This window comes from Poecilia formosa, unplaced genomic scaffold (assembly GCF_000485575.1).
Source record: "Poecilia formosa unplaced genomic scaffold, Poecilia_formosa-5.1.2 Scaffold159, whole genome shotgun sequence".
Classification (NCBI taxonomy): Eukaryota; Metazoa; Chordata; class Actinopteri; order Cyprinodontiformes; family Poeciliidae; genus Poecilia; species Poecilia formosa.
In genome coordinates this window covers 519384-534389 of record NW_006800098.1, presented here as the reverse complement: position 1 = coordinate 534389, position 15006 = coordinate 519384, and the positions used below count along the sequence as shown (strand labels likewise).

General features: G+C 39.9%; 1 protein-coding gene across 2 annotated transcripts in view; it reads right to left on the bottom strand.

Moving 5' to 3' along the window:
* plxna4 (plexin A4) overlaps window positions 1–15006 on the bottom strand; it is a 230127-nt gene that overhangs the window by 27323 nt on the left and 187798 nt on the right. The window contains exon 22 of one of the 2 annotated variants that reach the window (XM_007564425.2): window positions 14163–14431. In XM_007564425.2, the coding sequence (XP_007564487.1) occupies window positions 14163–14431 (269 nt within the window). Of the gene's footprint in view, window positions 1–14137; window positions 14432–15006 lie in introns of those variants that run through there. The other variant, XM_007564424.2, reaches the window with a different exon arrangement.

The following is a 15006-nucleotide window of genomic DNA, read 5'->3' as shown; positions in this document are numbered from 1 at the left end:
ATGAAGTTGAGAGAAGTGAATTAAAAGGTTAATTTCTGTATCGGTTTCAGTCGCATGCCAAACCAACCATTTCCATTTCTTACTTTGGCTTTTTGTGGGTGAAGAATGCAAGTCATGCCGTATGCCACAACGTTCTCACAGTAATCCAACGCTTCTATCCATCGCTCTCTTCCTGACGCACATGCTCAGTTATCCGTTTATTTCTCTCACTCAAAAAATTAGAGGCTAAAATCATTTTCTATCAACCAACATTATCCATATGGACCTACAGCGAGGCCTGTCCACCTGCATGCTGATGGGGTCTCTGTGCTGGAGGGTAAAGCTGTGATTAACACATAAGCATATTGGGTCCTCTTGACCATAATCAGAACTAATATTTTGATGTCTAAACTGCAGCCAAATAAAACTTAAGGCGGAGGTGGGGGTTGGAGGGGTGTTTAGCTCTGCGTGACAGGAAGAGCGAGGGAGATGGAGAGATGGAGCTTAGAAAGAAGTTAAAGGAGTAGAATGCAGGAAGCAATACGACAGATGGTTGTGGAAGGCTCTCGTTAGTTAGCTTGCCTGGTGGTTGTGCTTCAGCACAGGTTGAGATGGGACAGATGGAAGGATGTGAGCTTGTGTGTGGAGCGAGGAGAGAAGCGCGCACACACACACACACACACACACACACACACACACACACACACACACACACACGTTTCTTGGAAGAGGAGGTAGCTGGGAGCTGTGCTCACATCCCATGCCAGAGCTCGCGCACTTTAAGCATTGATTTAGCAATCAAGAAAACAGGGAAGGGGGAGGAAAGGGCTGGGAATATAGACTGAGAGCAAGAGCGTAGGACAGCGAAAGAGAAATAAAGGTAGGTCCGACATTACACATGCGATAAGCTGAGACGGACAGGAAGAGAGCTGTGAAGAGCGAACAGAGGCAGAAAGGAAAGGAGAGTAACACCGAAATGAGCAAACACCCACAAACAGAGAGAGAAAGCTACAGGCATGGAACAAATTAAAGACAGATAAAAATAAGAGGAAAGGGGTGAATTCTCCCTTGTTTAAAATTTCAAGTTTGTGTGTTTGCATCAAAGCTATTTTTATCTGCTAACCAAGGACACACCAGTCTTCACAGACTACGGGGTGGCATAGCTTGCCGTATCAGATCTGAAAGTCATGCTGGGTTGGTGAAGCAGGAGATTTAAGGAGGAATAACGGGATGCAACGATATGATCAGCGGCCATCGCCATCATATGTTTGACAATTGGGAAATCAACCTGAGTGCGGATGTGATGTGAACATGTGTTTCCCCTTCTGTGCAGTCAGCATGGCGCTGGCATTTTCCCCAGGTTTTCCTGCTCTCTGTTGTCATCGAGGAGGAGAAATGTGCTTTGCATTTTTATTCTGTGGTTGTTGATCGCTCTTAATTTCCATCCAATATGCAGAAATAGATTTGCAGAAATAGCACAGACAGGGCTCTCGTGGCTCACGATAAACAGCGATCAAAGGGCCGACTTCCTAGCTCGTCTCTGCGCCTCGGCGTTCCAACTTTCTTCACTATGTAACAAAGCTTGAAGTGTCTTTACTGTCCTCGACTGCCTCACTGTTCGGCATGTACACCAAACTGTTCAGTTCTGGTCTCTTTTGACCAGAGTACCTACTTCCAGATCTCAGCTGTGTCTGTGTACGTCACATCTTTTAGATTTTTATTTCTACAAATTTTTTTGGAAAACCATGCAAAGCAAGGGTGCAATATTTTGTGTTGGTCTACAACATAAATTAAATGTATTAAAAGCAGTTTACCTTCAGGCATGCATTATTGTTACTGGTCTTAACAATAAAAAATATGTAGCTTTAGAGCCAAGTTTGCTCTATAAGAGTCAAAACTTGCAATGGAATAGTGGAAAAATAAATCAGTTTGCATGACGTTCGACGAGGCTATCACATTTAAGCAGGAATAAACAAAAAGATTGGATGGCTACTGTAAGAATGTGTTTTGATTGGTGCAAATCCCATCTTGACTTCAAACCATTAGTTTAAAGCGAAAAATAAAAACGGTGGAATAATCTTACAAAGCACCGTAATCAGGATTTCCACACAGGCCGCTGCATCTCTCTGCATCACAACTCGGAGTCTAAACATACCTCAACAAGACGAACATGCCCACTGTCTCTTGGACAGCACAGTGAGCGGGATTAATTTCAGCCCTGTCTGCCTTTTCCATGTTGCGTTTATGCATTTGTCTTTATTGGCAGAAAACACGAGTGTTTGCAGCCAGAGGGAGACTCTGAATTTGAATTGAAATGCGACGGACAACTTAATTTATCTCATGCCTGTCAAATCATTTGGGGTGGGAAGGGGGGTGGGGGTGTCGAGGCTTGACTGACAACCTGCAAGCAAAAAAAGCAACAAAACATTTTCTGTGTGCTCAGACGTACGCAGCTGCCCGCACTAACCATGTAAACAACAGCTATGAAAGAAGCTGGTTTACTCACGCAACCATAATCACCGCATTTACCAAACACCGCAGGCAGGACGCATAATCACATACAGAGCAGTGTTCAAGTGCATGCCATTCAGGCTTTGACTACAAATCCAACAGAGGACTGTGATTGTGTCAGAGAGCCATTTATAATCTCCCCCATGCCCCCCTTTTTTTTCATGAATGAGTTTTTCTTTCCTCATGAGCAATTTGAAATTGGATTCGCTGCTAATTAATTATAATTATTTGGCTAATGATGCACACAGCAATGCGCTCTGATGTTTCTGACTCTGAGCCAGTGATTCAAGGTCACAGGAGTTAATCCAAACATGTCACAGATAGGGAACACTGAGAAGCATATGTAGCCTTTGGTTCCTGAGAGCCACGTATCCACTGTAAACCTTTCATCTGCATCCCTTCCCACAAACAGCCAAACAACAGTGCTTGCTCAGACGTTTATATAACCCTTTTGTGGTGAAACTAATCTTTTGATTTATGTTTAGACACACTGGGATGCTAAAAAAAAAAAAAAAATAGCAAAAGAAGAATGCCTTTGGATTCTCTAGTGTGATGTTGCAGAGAAATGCAGTGACTCTCAAGCAAAGTTTAAAAAAAAAAAAAAATAGCAGAAGGCTTGGGGGTCAGAACTTGTCCATCTTGTCAACAAACCCCAGTTTCAGTTGAGGGAAGTGACTACAGAACATGATGGTGCAATCGCCATGTTTTATTGCAGGTATGGTGATACTGGATGTTGTGCCAAACATACACGAAGCATCAAATTGGGCTTGCCATAGTTTGCAAGAACCAACGTCGCTCTCCACTGTGAAGCAAATTTCAGTCATAGAGTGGGAGCAATGGGACCGAGAAAAGAGCTGCTGATGACAACTATCCTTGTGGAAAATCCAAACAAATACTAATGGAAAAAGACAAGACACACAATAACTAGAAATATGTGGGCAGAAGTCAAGGTGAGGTTTTTAAATCTGGTTTTGGTCAACTAAATAGCTTTTATACTAGCTGTGAAGCAACTTGTGACATGTACATGTTGAAAGACGAACAACATTTTACTTTTTTTTTTTTTAACTTAGCACTGTGCTTTTTAACTTTTCCCAACATTTTAAACAACATGAAGAAGCAAGTGTCCATGAGCGATACCTGCCAGCTCTTGCTAATGATATGGGATGCTAGTGGTGCTAAAATCTGTGGTTAGTGTGTTGCATTTTGAGCCAGGTGAAAATCATGAAGTCTTTTCGTGATTAATAATGTAGGCATTTCAAACTACTCCAATGAACTCTATCGATTCTGTGATCAAATATCAACTGTGAGGTTGAGGAGATCGGCACGAGAGAACTTCATCTGATAATAAAAGTTTTCTATGTATTTATTTGTTCTTTTAATGTAAAGTTGTGACCCAGTGTGGAGAATTAATTCAAGTTGTTGTACAATCACTTCCCTCCAGACAAAAAAATCAAATATTCAAAGAAATAATTTCAAAGCTGCAAATTACTATGAGGCTCATGTTCATGATGAGTTCGTTTAAACTTCTGCAAGTGAGGAACAGTGGGAAAAATTACGGCATTAAGCAAACAAAGTAAGTCAGAAATGTCGCTCGTCAGATGTGGGAATGAGGCGCTAATTACCTGCGAAGCAGCAATTTGGGGTGATTTTTGCTTTCAAGGTTGCGGTCTATCAGGTCAGACAGCAGGTGCTTCAGGACGTCGGTGGCGTACTCCAGCTTGCTCTGCAGCACGGTCATGATCAGCGAGGCAACGTTGCCGCGGTCCCTCATGGAGAAGCCACGCTGGGCCTCCAGAGTGCGAATAAAGCACAGCAGGAATGTTTTGTTGTTAATGAGCTGGCCAAAGAGCTTCAGCCCCTTCTCCACTTGCTCCTGGCGGTAGCCTGGCACCTGGGAGAAAACAAGAGAAATGAAAGAGCATTAGGCATTTCAAAAGCGGGCAAAACGTGCAGATTCAAGTTGGCGTATTATAAGACGATGATACATATGCCTAATTAGTCACAGGCTCATTTGAATTTATTATTAGCACTCTGTCCTCCAAGTTAGACAAAGTTTTTTTTTGTCTTTTTAAGAGGAATATAGCAACTTCATTAACATAATATTAAGATGACTTACAGCTGTGTTTGTACAACCAGAAACAAATGAAAGCCATGTTTTAAATAATCTTAACCAATGAATGAATGTACAATTTTCTTACATAGTCATGCATTAGCAATTAAATCCTTGGAAAGAATAATAGAAATGGGAAATAATTGACTGAGAAGGAAAAAAAAAGGAACAAAAATATCAGGAACCTAGGGAGATGAGGAGTTTAACATGTTCTAGCTTTTGTCAGGTTTCATCTGAAGGTTGAGAATAAAGTGAAAAACACCAGGCCTCAGTAGGGAGTGTTTATTATTTCGATGGCACCGTGTTCCATATTAATGCAAGTTGAAAGGCAGTGCAGAACTGTGAATTCTTCTCATCTGAGCCCACACCATCCCAGCACTGTTTATAGTTGTAACTTGCAACATGTGCGTCTTTCTCCCGCCCCACACACACACACACACACACACCATTTCTTCATAAACAGCACCTTAGGAGATTATGTTTTTTATCTGTCAGTAGCACTCTGGGTAAGACAGCATTGCTTTGCAGCGAATGCAGCTGTCAGCCCACATATGTTCCGTCTTTCTACCTTTTCCTTGAGGTGGTTGTAATCTGCCGGGAGCTATTGTTCAGTTGAAAGTCTAATTTTATGCAGCTTGTCAGAATGTGTTTTTGTGTTTGGGAGTGTTGGAGTATTAGTCGCTTGCGAATGCGGGGTTTTCATTTTTTTTTTTTAAATTACTGTAAGGTTTTCTGATGTGCAAAGCTAGAGGTACCACTAAATGGCTCCAACTTTAATTGCAGCAAAATTAAAGTTGGAGTCTTTAATTTTTGCAATCTTTGGGCTGATTACAAAGATAGTCACAATTAGAACTTTATCAGCTATTTCATAAACTAGCTACCATTTTTCTTCCATGGATTTATGTTGAGCTGTCATAAAAATGCATTGTAGAAATGCAGCGGGGGGAAAAAAATCCAGGACTATTTTAAAAAGGCAATATAATTATTTGACTACTATTTAATATGCCAGTTTTTAAATATAAAAAACGACAAGAAAGAAAACTTCAGCAATATTTTAGTGCCAAGAATTTTCTACGGCTTTGGTTAACGCAAAGAAAAACTCCATAATCTTCCTTTCACACCTCCCCATCAGCACTTGGCTTTAAATTATTCGGTGCATCAATAATAATTAGGTGGTCATCAACAGCCAGGCAGTTTTTCCATTATGCTCTTTTTCCACATTATACTCTTCATATAGTTTGATATTTGTGCCAATTAAAACATAATTAATACGGCTTATTAGTGGGAAATTCTCATCAGGGATGGGATAGTTAACTCTGAAGCCAGTGAAATAAGGGCCCATCGTTATTGTAATGGAACAAGATGACCTGTTTAATCATAGTTGTCAGTCAAAGTTACCAGTGAGGATAAATGACTTAATGTGTTTTTTTTTTTCATTTTGCATTTCTCCTGATGATTGACTTTTAATTTGGTTTTGGGGATAAAGGGGGAAAAAAAACACACCCAGTTACCATCTCATGTCATTTATCATTATTAATGATTTCATAGTTTTGATTTGAAGTCTATCTTGTTCGCTTTGAAATAACTCTTCTGTCAGCTATCAGAGGGCTTTTTGTTTACGAGGTAGCAACAACAGCCAGCATCTGCGTTAATTTCACCTACTGCGACCCACCACACTGGTAATTTGTTTGCTCATTTTGATCTCATTTCCAAAAGGGCTAATTGGATTACACTGCTGTTTGATGAAGACTGAAGAAAAGGAGTCATATTTTATTTATGTGCTATGTCAAGGAAACAAAGTGTGAGATTATGTTTTATCAGCTTGGAAAAAGTTCAGGAAAAACCTTGAAACATTTTTGCTTTACAAATTTGTGCTGGAATGTAAATCTAATCATCTCTTTTTAAAAGACACTTTGCTCAAATATTGAGAGGTAAACAGAAATATCTATTACCTCCAGATCTCTCAGTACAGGATGCTCCTCGATGCCTGGAAAAAGGACCCTCATGGTGTAAGTCCTGTAGTCTAGAAAGGGGATTCCAGCTCCATCTAGGTCACTGGTGAGCTCATGAATGTCTGTTTGAAGCTCTGCAAAAGCTGGAAGACGACAAACATTTTGCGTCAATGCACATATTTGTTGAGCCAAGAAACTGTTACAATCTCGACACAAAACTTGTTCATTGACGACGACTCAAAGGTCATAAAACGAGGGGATGTCCATTTTACGTGAAGGTTTTTACCTTCTTTGCACTCGAGTGCCACGCGTGACTCGAGGTTGTCCATCTGCATTTGGAGTCTCTTCAGAGTCAGGTCGCTTTCACGAGACTTGCGCTTGTAGGCGATCAGGACCACCACGATGAAAAAGATGAGCAGCGCGCCGGCCGCGGCGATGCCGATGATTGCCGTGCTGCTGAGCGGGCTGTCAGACGTGATGTGGACCACGCCGGGGGAGAATTCGATACCGCCAACACGCGCCTCGTCACAGAAAAACACGAGAGAGACACGTTCTAGTGCTGTAATAATTTCACAAAAAACATCCCTAGACATTTTCAAAATCAAACTTCTTTCACATTTTTCAGATAAAAAACAATTAAAGAGCTCATTTATGGCCAATTATAAACATCATCATACAAAACTTCACTTCAAATTTATGGGAGATATTTTAACAGTGATCAAAGTTTAACGTTGGAACTAATGAATGGATCAAATCCTGGTTGGTTTGAAGGACGGACACGCAAACTAAAGACTTTGTTGACAGTCGGCTGGACAAACTGTTGGTTGTTTGAATGGATAATTGGGCAAAACTGATGGTTGATTGTTGATTATGATGAAGAAATGGAGAAACAAATGGATTCAATCACTTGATGGTCAAATATATAGATGGTTTGAGGGAGAAACTGATGATTAGTAGGAGATGAACAGATGAATAGATGTGTCAAATGTTTAGACAGTGGAACATGTTATCTTTTTCACACTAGTATTTTTTTTTTATTTTTCAACTGCTATCCAGACCTAACCAATCATCTCCAGGCTGTACGGAGCCCCATCCATGCATAACTTTGGTTACCTTTTCAGTGGAATATAAAAACATCTCATACTGAATGCAGAACACATCACAGATTTCACCAGGTGTTTCCTGTTAGTGTTTCTTAGAAATCTAAACTATTTCAACTGATCAAACTGAAGTTCAAACTACAGAGAGCGTCGCAGATGGGAGCGTCTACACACTTCTGTTTATTTTACAGTGATGCGTTTTTATCTTTCTGCGACGCGGGGTTCAGGTGGTAATATCAGGAAATGCTTTGCTCAAAGTGGTCTCTCTTAAAGCCACAAATGGAATCTTTATTGAGTTTGCTTTGGCCCTAATTCTTCTTATTTGTTTGTCTTTCGTCTGCTTGTGGGTACCAACAGGAACCACGTGGCTGATTGGATTAGAACCACGCTCCGTATGAGAGCAGACAAATGGATAGATGGCAAAACAAAGAATGTCTGTCTCTAAATCTTTCAATTGATTTGCAAGACTGTTTGTTTTCCTTCCCAGCAGAGTCTAGACATTAGTTTATGCTGTATTACCACTTACCAGGACTTTGTGGCGACCAGTCAGGTTGGGTGACTCGCAAAGAAGCTGGTTCTCTGACACCGTCAACATGCAGGGTTTGTCTCCAATCAGGACCGTGTAGTTCAACTTTCCATTCCCGCTATTAGTTGGCGGAAGAAAGTTTCGTCCCTGCAAAGACAATTCATGCCCTGTTTTCAATTGTTCAGTTATAAAAACGACGAGTCATTTCATTCAAATCATATGTAGCTTGAAATACAGGATATTAAGTTTATTTTAATATTTTCAAAGTGAACTTTGCTCCAGGTGTCCTGATTAGTTCACACACAAACCAACTCACAACACACCAATATTGTTATAAACAAGTTTGACAAAAATGCTGTGAGCCCATTTTACAATATTCACTAAACATGAATCAAAGTCTACAAGAAAAAGTGTGTTGAAGATGTTGATCGACTTACTTTTAGTATGATCGGTGACCCCGGTTTAAGCTCTTGGACACCAGAGGGACTAAGTGGCTCAAATTCAGGGTTGGGGTAGTAGATAAAGTTGGTGTTGTTGAGGGCCATCAGGGACTGCACATCGTCCATTTTAAAGCCAAACTCATCGGGTTTTTCTGGTACTTGCTGCCTGGCCAGGCTTATGGACAGTTCTGGGACCTGACACTGCATAGTTGTGGAGCTCAGCACCTGACACATCTTGAGGACACAAAGATAGAGGAAAATTTGAGTTTGCAGGTACATACGTCTTCTTGCCCCAGCAGTTACAAGTCTTGGGACAATTTCCTTTTGTTTTTGTTTTGCTTACTCCTCACCCCGTCCTCTTTCCCTGTCAATTTGGTTTAGTTTTGGTTAGTTTGCGAAATATCTCTCTGTAAAATGGGCAGCTTCAAGAACTCTTCCCTGATTTCTTCTACATAAACATGTGTGCCTCAGTATGGCCATATTTGTTGAGTAAATAGTTAGCAATCCTGCTTCAAATGTCAGCATACTCTTTACTGACATTTGAATATCAAATATACCACAATAAGACATTATTTTACTTCAATGTATTTAAATATAATTACATTTGTAACATCTTACTTCTAATGTACTAACATATGGATGTTTAAAGGTAGCAGACACACTTAATCTCTACTGATGATCAATCCAGCTTTAAAAATACTAAAGTTTTGAAAACATAATATGCTTAGGACATTTAGTTTGTTTCAATTGGATGCCACAAACATTAGGTGGTTTAATTTACATACTGTGTTGACAGTTTATATGAAATTTGCAGCTATTTGTTCCTTTTAATTCCTTTAATATTTCTTGAATTGCTCAGTTGAAGATGATAAACACCAACTTCAGGTGTTCAATTCTTTAACTCCTACAAATAAAAAAAGGCAGATTTTTTTTTTTAAAAAAAGTCTAAATGTCGAGCCTGTTGGAGTCTCATTCCAAAGGTGGTGATAAAATAATGCACAGCTGGACACAGGATGCAGTTTCATCACTAGCAGATCAGGAGTGACAACTGAGTTTTACCTTTCCTTCATTAGCCTCTACCAAAGACCTCCCCAGCTTTTCTTCACTTCATCCTGTGATACTGCGATCCTTCCCTTTTCCTCTTTGACGCAATCTCTTCTTTCTCTGTCCAACATCGGCCACATTTCTATATTTTCTTCTCTTGTCTTGTCCTTCTATAATAGTCTTTGCTGTTGACTCACATTTGATGTATGAAACAATTTTAAACATTTATTTTTTTCTTTGTTCTACTTAAAGTGAGTCTTACTAGCAATGACAGATTGATCTATCACTTTAATGCCCCATGCCCCTCTATATCCTCCTTACATCTTCATCCCTCTCTGCCTGTCAGGACACTGACAAATCAAACTGCAGCACAGGTCTCCCTTGCAGACATCTCACATCTCCACAATAACCCCTGCCATGCAGTCATTCAAACTATTACCTGTCACTGTAATTGGCTCCTTGAACATCAGACTTGACAAATCCTGCAAGGTCTTCAGGACATTACTGACATGTATAAGGCAACGGTATATGTCAGGCACCAGAATGTAGGGGAGGAAGAGAGAAAACACTTCTGTTTTTTTTTTGGAGAAACGTCACTAAAATCACTTTAGATGTCCAATTCCGTTTCTTTTTTCTCCTTCTCATCCACACCCATCTCGGTGTCGCACTGCAACAGGAAGATGTGAGGCAAACTAGGTGGCGACAGTTACCTTTAGACACAATGCCCAGCTCATGTGAGTGTGAGCACAGATGTTAAACGTGCTGCAAAGTCACGCTCAAATGAACCATGAAGATGGATAGCATTACAACCTTTTTGTTCCCCTCTTCTTTCAGTGAGATCAAACAAACTCTTGTATGACTTTCTCCAGCTTTCTGTGAGAAAATTGCAGATTACAGTGATACTATTTGTTTTGGCACATTGTCACAAGTTTTCTTCTTTTTGTTTGCAAGAAAAAGTGATGTGATTAAAAGCTTCTTAGTAGTGGTGAAACCTGATTAAAATATTTAATCTTGCTGATTGCAATGCCTGTAAAACTTAATAGTGGCAAAGTAAGCAACACTATCCATTTGAAAAACTTTCTTTGCTGCGAAATTATTGAATCGGAGACATCTTAGCTTCACAACAAAATATTGTTTTTAATTAATTCACTTAGGTTATTCAACCATTAGATTGGCGCAATACTACACCCATTACGATTTGTACTGTTTCAGGAGCCCCTGATCTGTAACGTTTTGAAAAAATACTTCTTTAATATGAACTGTGAATCCTGGGATGGTCTGTGCTTGCTGCAATATGTTTTGCACAGAGATTCAATGAAAGGTCATTGCACAACAATCATCTTTTCCAGCATGCCACGTGATCGTCTTTACTGGCTCATCAAAAATGCACAAATATTTGATAAGCCACAAATATATGCACAAATCGGAACTTTTCTATGCAAAACAAAGCAAAAAAGAAAAAGAAAAAAAAGCATGTATTAAACTATACGGATTTTGTGAATTAAAATTAACACTTTCAAACCCCTGCCCTACCTTTTTAGAAAATTAAAATTACAAAGCTTAACTTCATGTTATGTATCCAAAAGAAGTTTAGGACTATGTGGTGTGCAGACAGCTTATTATTCCATTTGTAGCATTAAATATGAAGATAAACTTAACCGAAAAAAAAAAAAATCACCCTTCAAAAATTCTTTGTGCACACTCAGACACAACATGCAGTCAATGTGTTTTCATTGTAGGTTAAAAATAAAAACATTTTAACCTGTTTCATGTTCAGATTTCAGATGAAGGAATATTGGTGTTTTGCAGTTACTTACGCTGAGCGATTCTTGGCTGTTGTATTTAGCTCTTATGATTGGGGTCTCAATGATGTCCAGGTTCGTTCCTGTTACCATCACCGGAGTATGACCACTGAAAGACAGGCACTATTTCAGAGATTGTTTTGACAAATTACTAAAGTATACCTTGAGCCTTTTCACATTTCCTTACAACCACCAAAGTGTTGCATATTTAGAGGCTGACATTTTTGGCCGCTGTTAGCAATACGCAGCTCAAACTCAGTCAGATTGGATGGAAACATTTCTAGAGTCAATTTTAACTCTCGTCACAGTTTTTAATTTCTTTCAAAGCTGTCCACTGACGAGGCCATTTTTTGATTAAAAACAATCCTTCAGCAGCTGCGGCAGTATGTTACAGACTGTTCCTCTGCTGGGTAGTAAACATCCACCTTAGCCTCCAGTCTTTTGCAGCCTCTAACACGCCTTCTTCCAGGATTGACCTGTGTTTTGCTCCATCCATCAACTCTGAGCAGTTTCAGTAACCCTTCTGATGAAAAGCATTCCCAAAGCATGATGCTGTGGAGATGCAGTATAACTCTGCATACCTTGGTTGACCTCAGACAGTTAACCAAGTTGATCATGGCCATGTCTTGATAGGTTTTGCAGTTGTACCATACTGCCTTCATTAAAGGAGCTGACAAAATATGAAAAAAATAAAGATGTGTAAATGTAGCAAATAACTGTGGGATGCAAAAGAGAAGCTGTAGGTTTTCTAAGACGTACAACATTTTTAAGGCATTTTTAAACAATTTATTTTAACTTCATAAGCCTGAGGCCTGCTCAACAGAGATAGGCGCTTCCTCCAGATCCACAGTGACATTAAATCGTTTGTCAAAATGGGAAAGTTCCTCTTGGTGACATACCTATAGATGCTCCACTCTGGCTCTATCTTTGTTATGGTGGGATCCTCCACATACTCAAACTGCAGATCTTTCTGGAGTTGGGCCTTGTCTATGCTCACAGACACAGATACCCTTCCGTTGCCATGCAGGGAGGCATGCGTTCGGCAGGTTAGCCACTGTCCACCCCTCCTAGAAAGTAGCAGTACAGAATTAGCTAAATAAAACTGCTACGTAGGGATAATGCTGTGTAACCATTGAGAAAAATATATGATATTGAGAGGTAATAATGTAGCTTCAGTTTAATAGCTTTTTATCTGGAAAGTTTCAAAATCATTAAAAAACAAAACAAAAAACAATTTAATAACCCTGGATGGATGATAAAGTGGAGCCGAGTACACGGGTTATTGATTAAACTCATCAGCATGAATACTGATAAAACAACCTTTTTCAAGATGACTTTATTTTTCCTCCAAACGCAGCTCATAACCAGAACTGTCAGAGCCATTAGCTGCCTACGCTTTGATGGAAGCCGACTTTGACTGAGCTTTTTAATTGAGTCTTTGAAGAGTTGATTGGCAGGGTCAACCGAGGCATGTTCCCACTAACCTCAAGTAAGTGCACGGCTGGTCCTTAAACATAATTGACACGTTGCTCCCAGCGTCCAAGTGGCTGCCTGTGATGTTGACAATTGTTCCCCCGGAGACTGGACCACGGCTCGGCTTCAGCCCGGTAATTCGCGGGATCTGTGTTGGGAGTCGCATAGTAAGATCAGTCACATTAAAAAANTTAAAAAAAAAAAAAAATAGCAGAAGGCTTGGGGGTCAGAACTTGTCCATCTTGTCAACAAACCCCAGTTTCAGTTGAGGGAAGTGACTACAGAACATGATGGTGCAATCGCCATGTTTTATTGCAGGTATGGTGATACTGGATGTTGTGCCAAACATACACGAAGCATCAAATTGGGCTTGCCATAGTTTGCAAGAACCAACGTCGCTCTCCACTGTGAAGCAAATTTCAGTCATAGAGTGGGAGCAATGGGACCGAGAAAAGAGCTGCTGATGACAACTATCCTTGTGGAAAATCCAAACAAATACTAATGGAAAAAGACAAGACACACAATAACTAGAAATATGTGGGCAGAAGTCAAGGTGAGGTTTTTAAATCTGGTTTTGGTCAACTAAATAGCTTTTATACTAGCTGTGAAGCAACTTGTGACATGTACATGTTGAAAGACGAACAACATTTTACTTTTTTTTTTTTTAACTTAGCACTGTGCTTTTTAACTTTTCCCAACATTTTAAACAACATGAAGAAGCAAGTGTCCATGAGCGATACCTGCCAGCTCTTGCTAATGATATGGGATGCTAGTGGTGCTAAAATCTGTGGTTAGTGTGTTGCATTTTGAGCCAGGTGAAAATCATGAAGTCTTTTCGTGATTAATAATGTAGGCATTTCAAACTACTCCAATGAACTCTATCGATTCTGTGATCAAATATCAACTGTGAGGTTGAGGAGATCGGCACGAGAGAACTTCATCTGATAATAAAAGTTTTCTATGTATTTATTTGTTCTTTTAATGTAAAGTTGTGACCCAGTGTGGAGAATTAATTCAAGTTGTTGTACAATCACTTCCCTCCAGACAAAAAAATCAAATATTCAAAGAAATAATTTCAAAGCTGCAAATTACTATGAGGCTCATGTTCATGATGAGTTCGTTTAAACTTCTGCAAGTGAGGAACAGTGGGAAAAATTACGGCATTAAGCAAACAAAGTAAGTCAGAAATGTCGCTCGTCAGATGTGGGAATGAGGCGCTAATTACCTGCGAAGCAGCAATTTGGGGTGATTTTTGCTTTCAAGGTTGCGGTCTATCAGGTCAGACAGCAGGTGCTTCAGGACGTCGGTGGCGTACTCCAGCTTGCTCTGCAGCACGGTCATGATCAGCGAGGCAACGTTGCCGCGGTCCCTCATGGAGAAGCCACGCTGGGCCTCCAGAGTGCGAATAAAGCACAGCAGGAATGTTTTGTTGTTAATGAGCTGGCCAAAGAGCTTCAGCCCCTTCTCCACTTGCTCCTGGCGGTAGCCTGGCACCTGGGAGAAAACAAGAGAAATGAAAGAGCATTAGACATTTCAAAAGCGGGCAAAACGTGCAGATTCAAGTTGGCGTATTATAAGACGATGATACATATGCCTAATTAGTCACAGGCTCATTTGAATTTATTATTAGCACTCTGTCCTCCAAGTTAGACAAAGTTTTTTTTTGTCTTTTTAAGAGGAATATAGCAACTTCATTAACATAATATTAAGATGACTTACAGCTGTGTTTGTACAACCAGAAACAAATGAAAGCCATGTTTTAAATAATCTTAACCAATGAATGAATGTACAATTTTCTTACATAGTCATGCATTAGCAATTAAATCCTTGGAAAGAATAATAGAAATGGGAAATAATTGACTGAGAAGGAAAAAAAAAAGGAACAAAAATATCAGGAACCTAGGGAGATGAGGAGTTTAACATGTTCTAGCTTTTGTCAGGTTTCATCTGAAGGTTGAGAATAAAGTGAAAAACACCAGGCCTCAGTAGGGAGTGTTTATTATTTCGATGGCACCGTGTTCCATATTAATGCAAGTTGAAAGGCAGTGCAGAACTGTGAATTCTTCTCA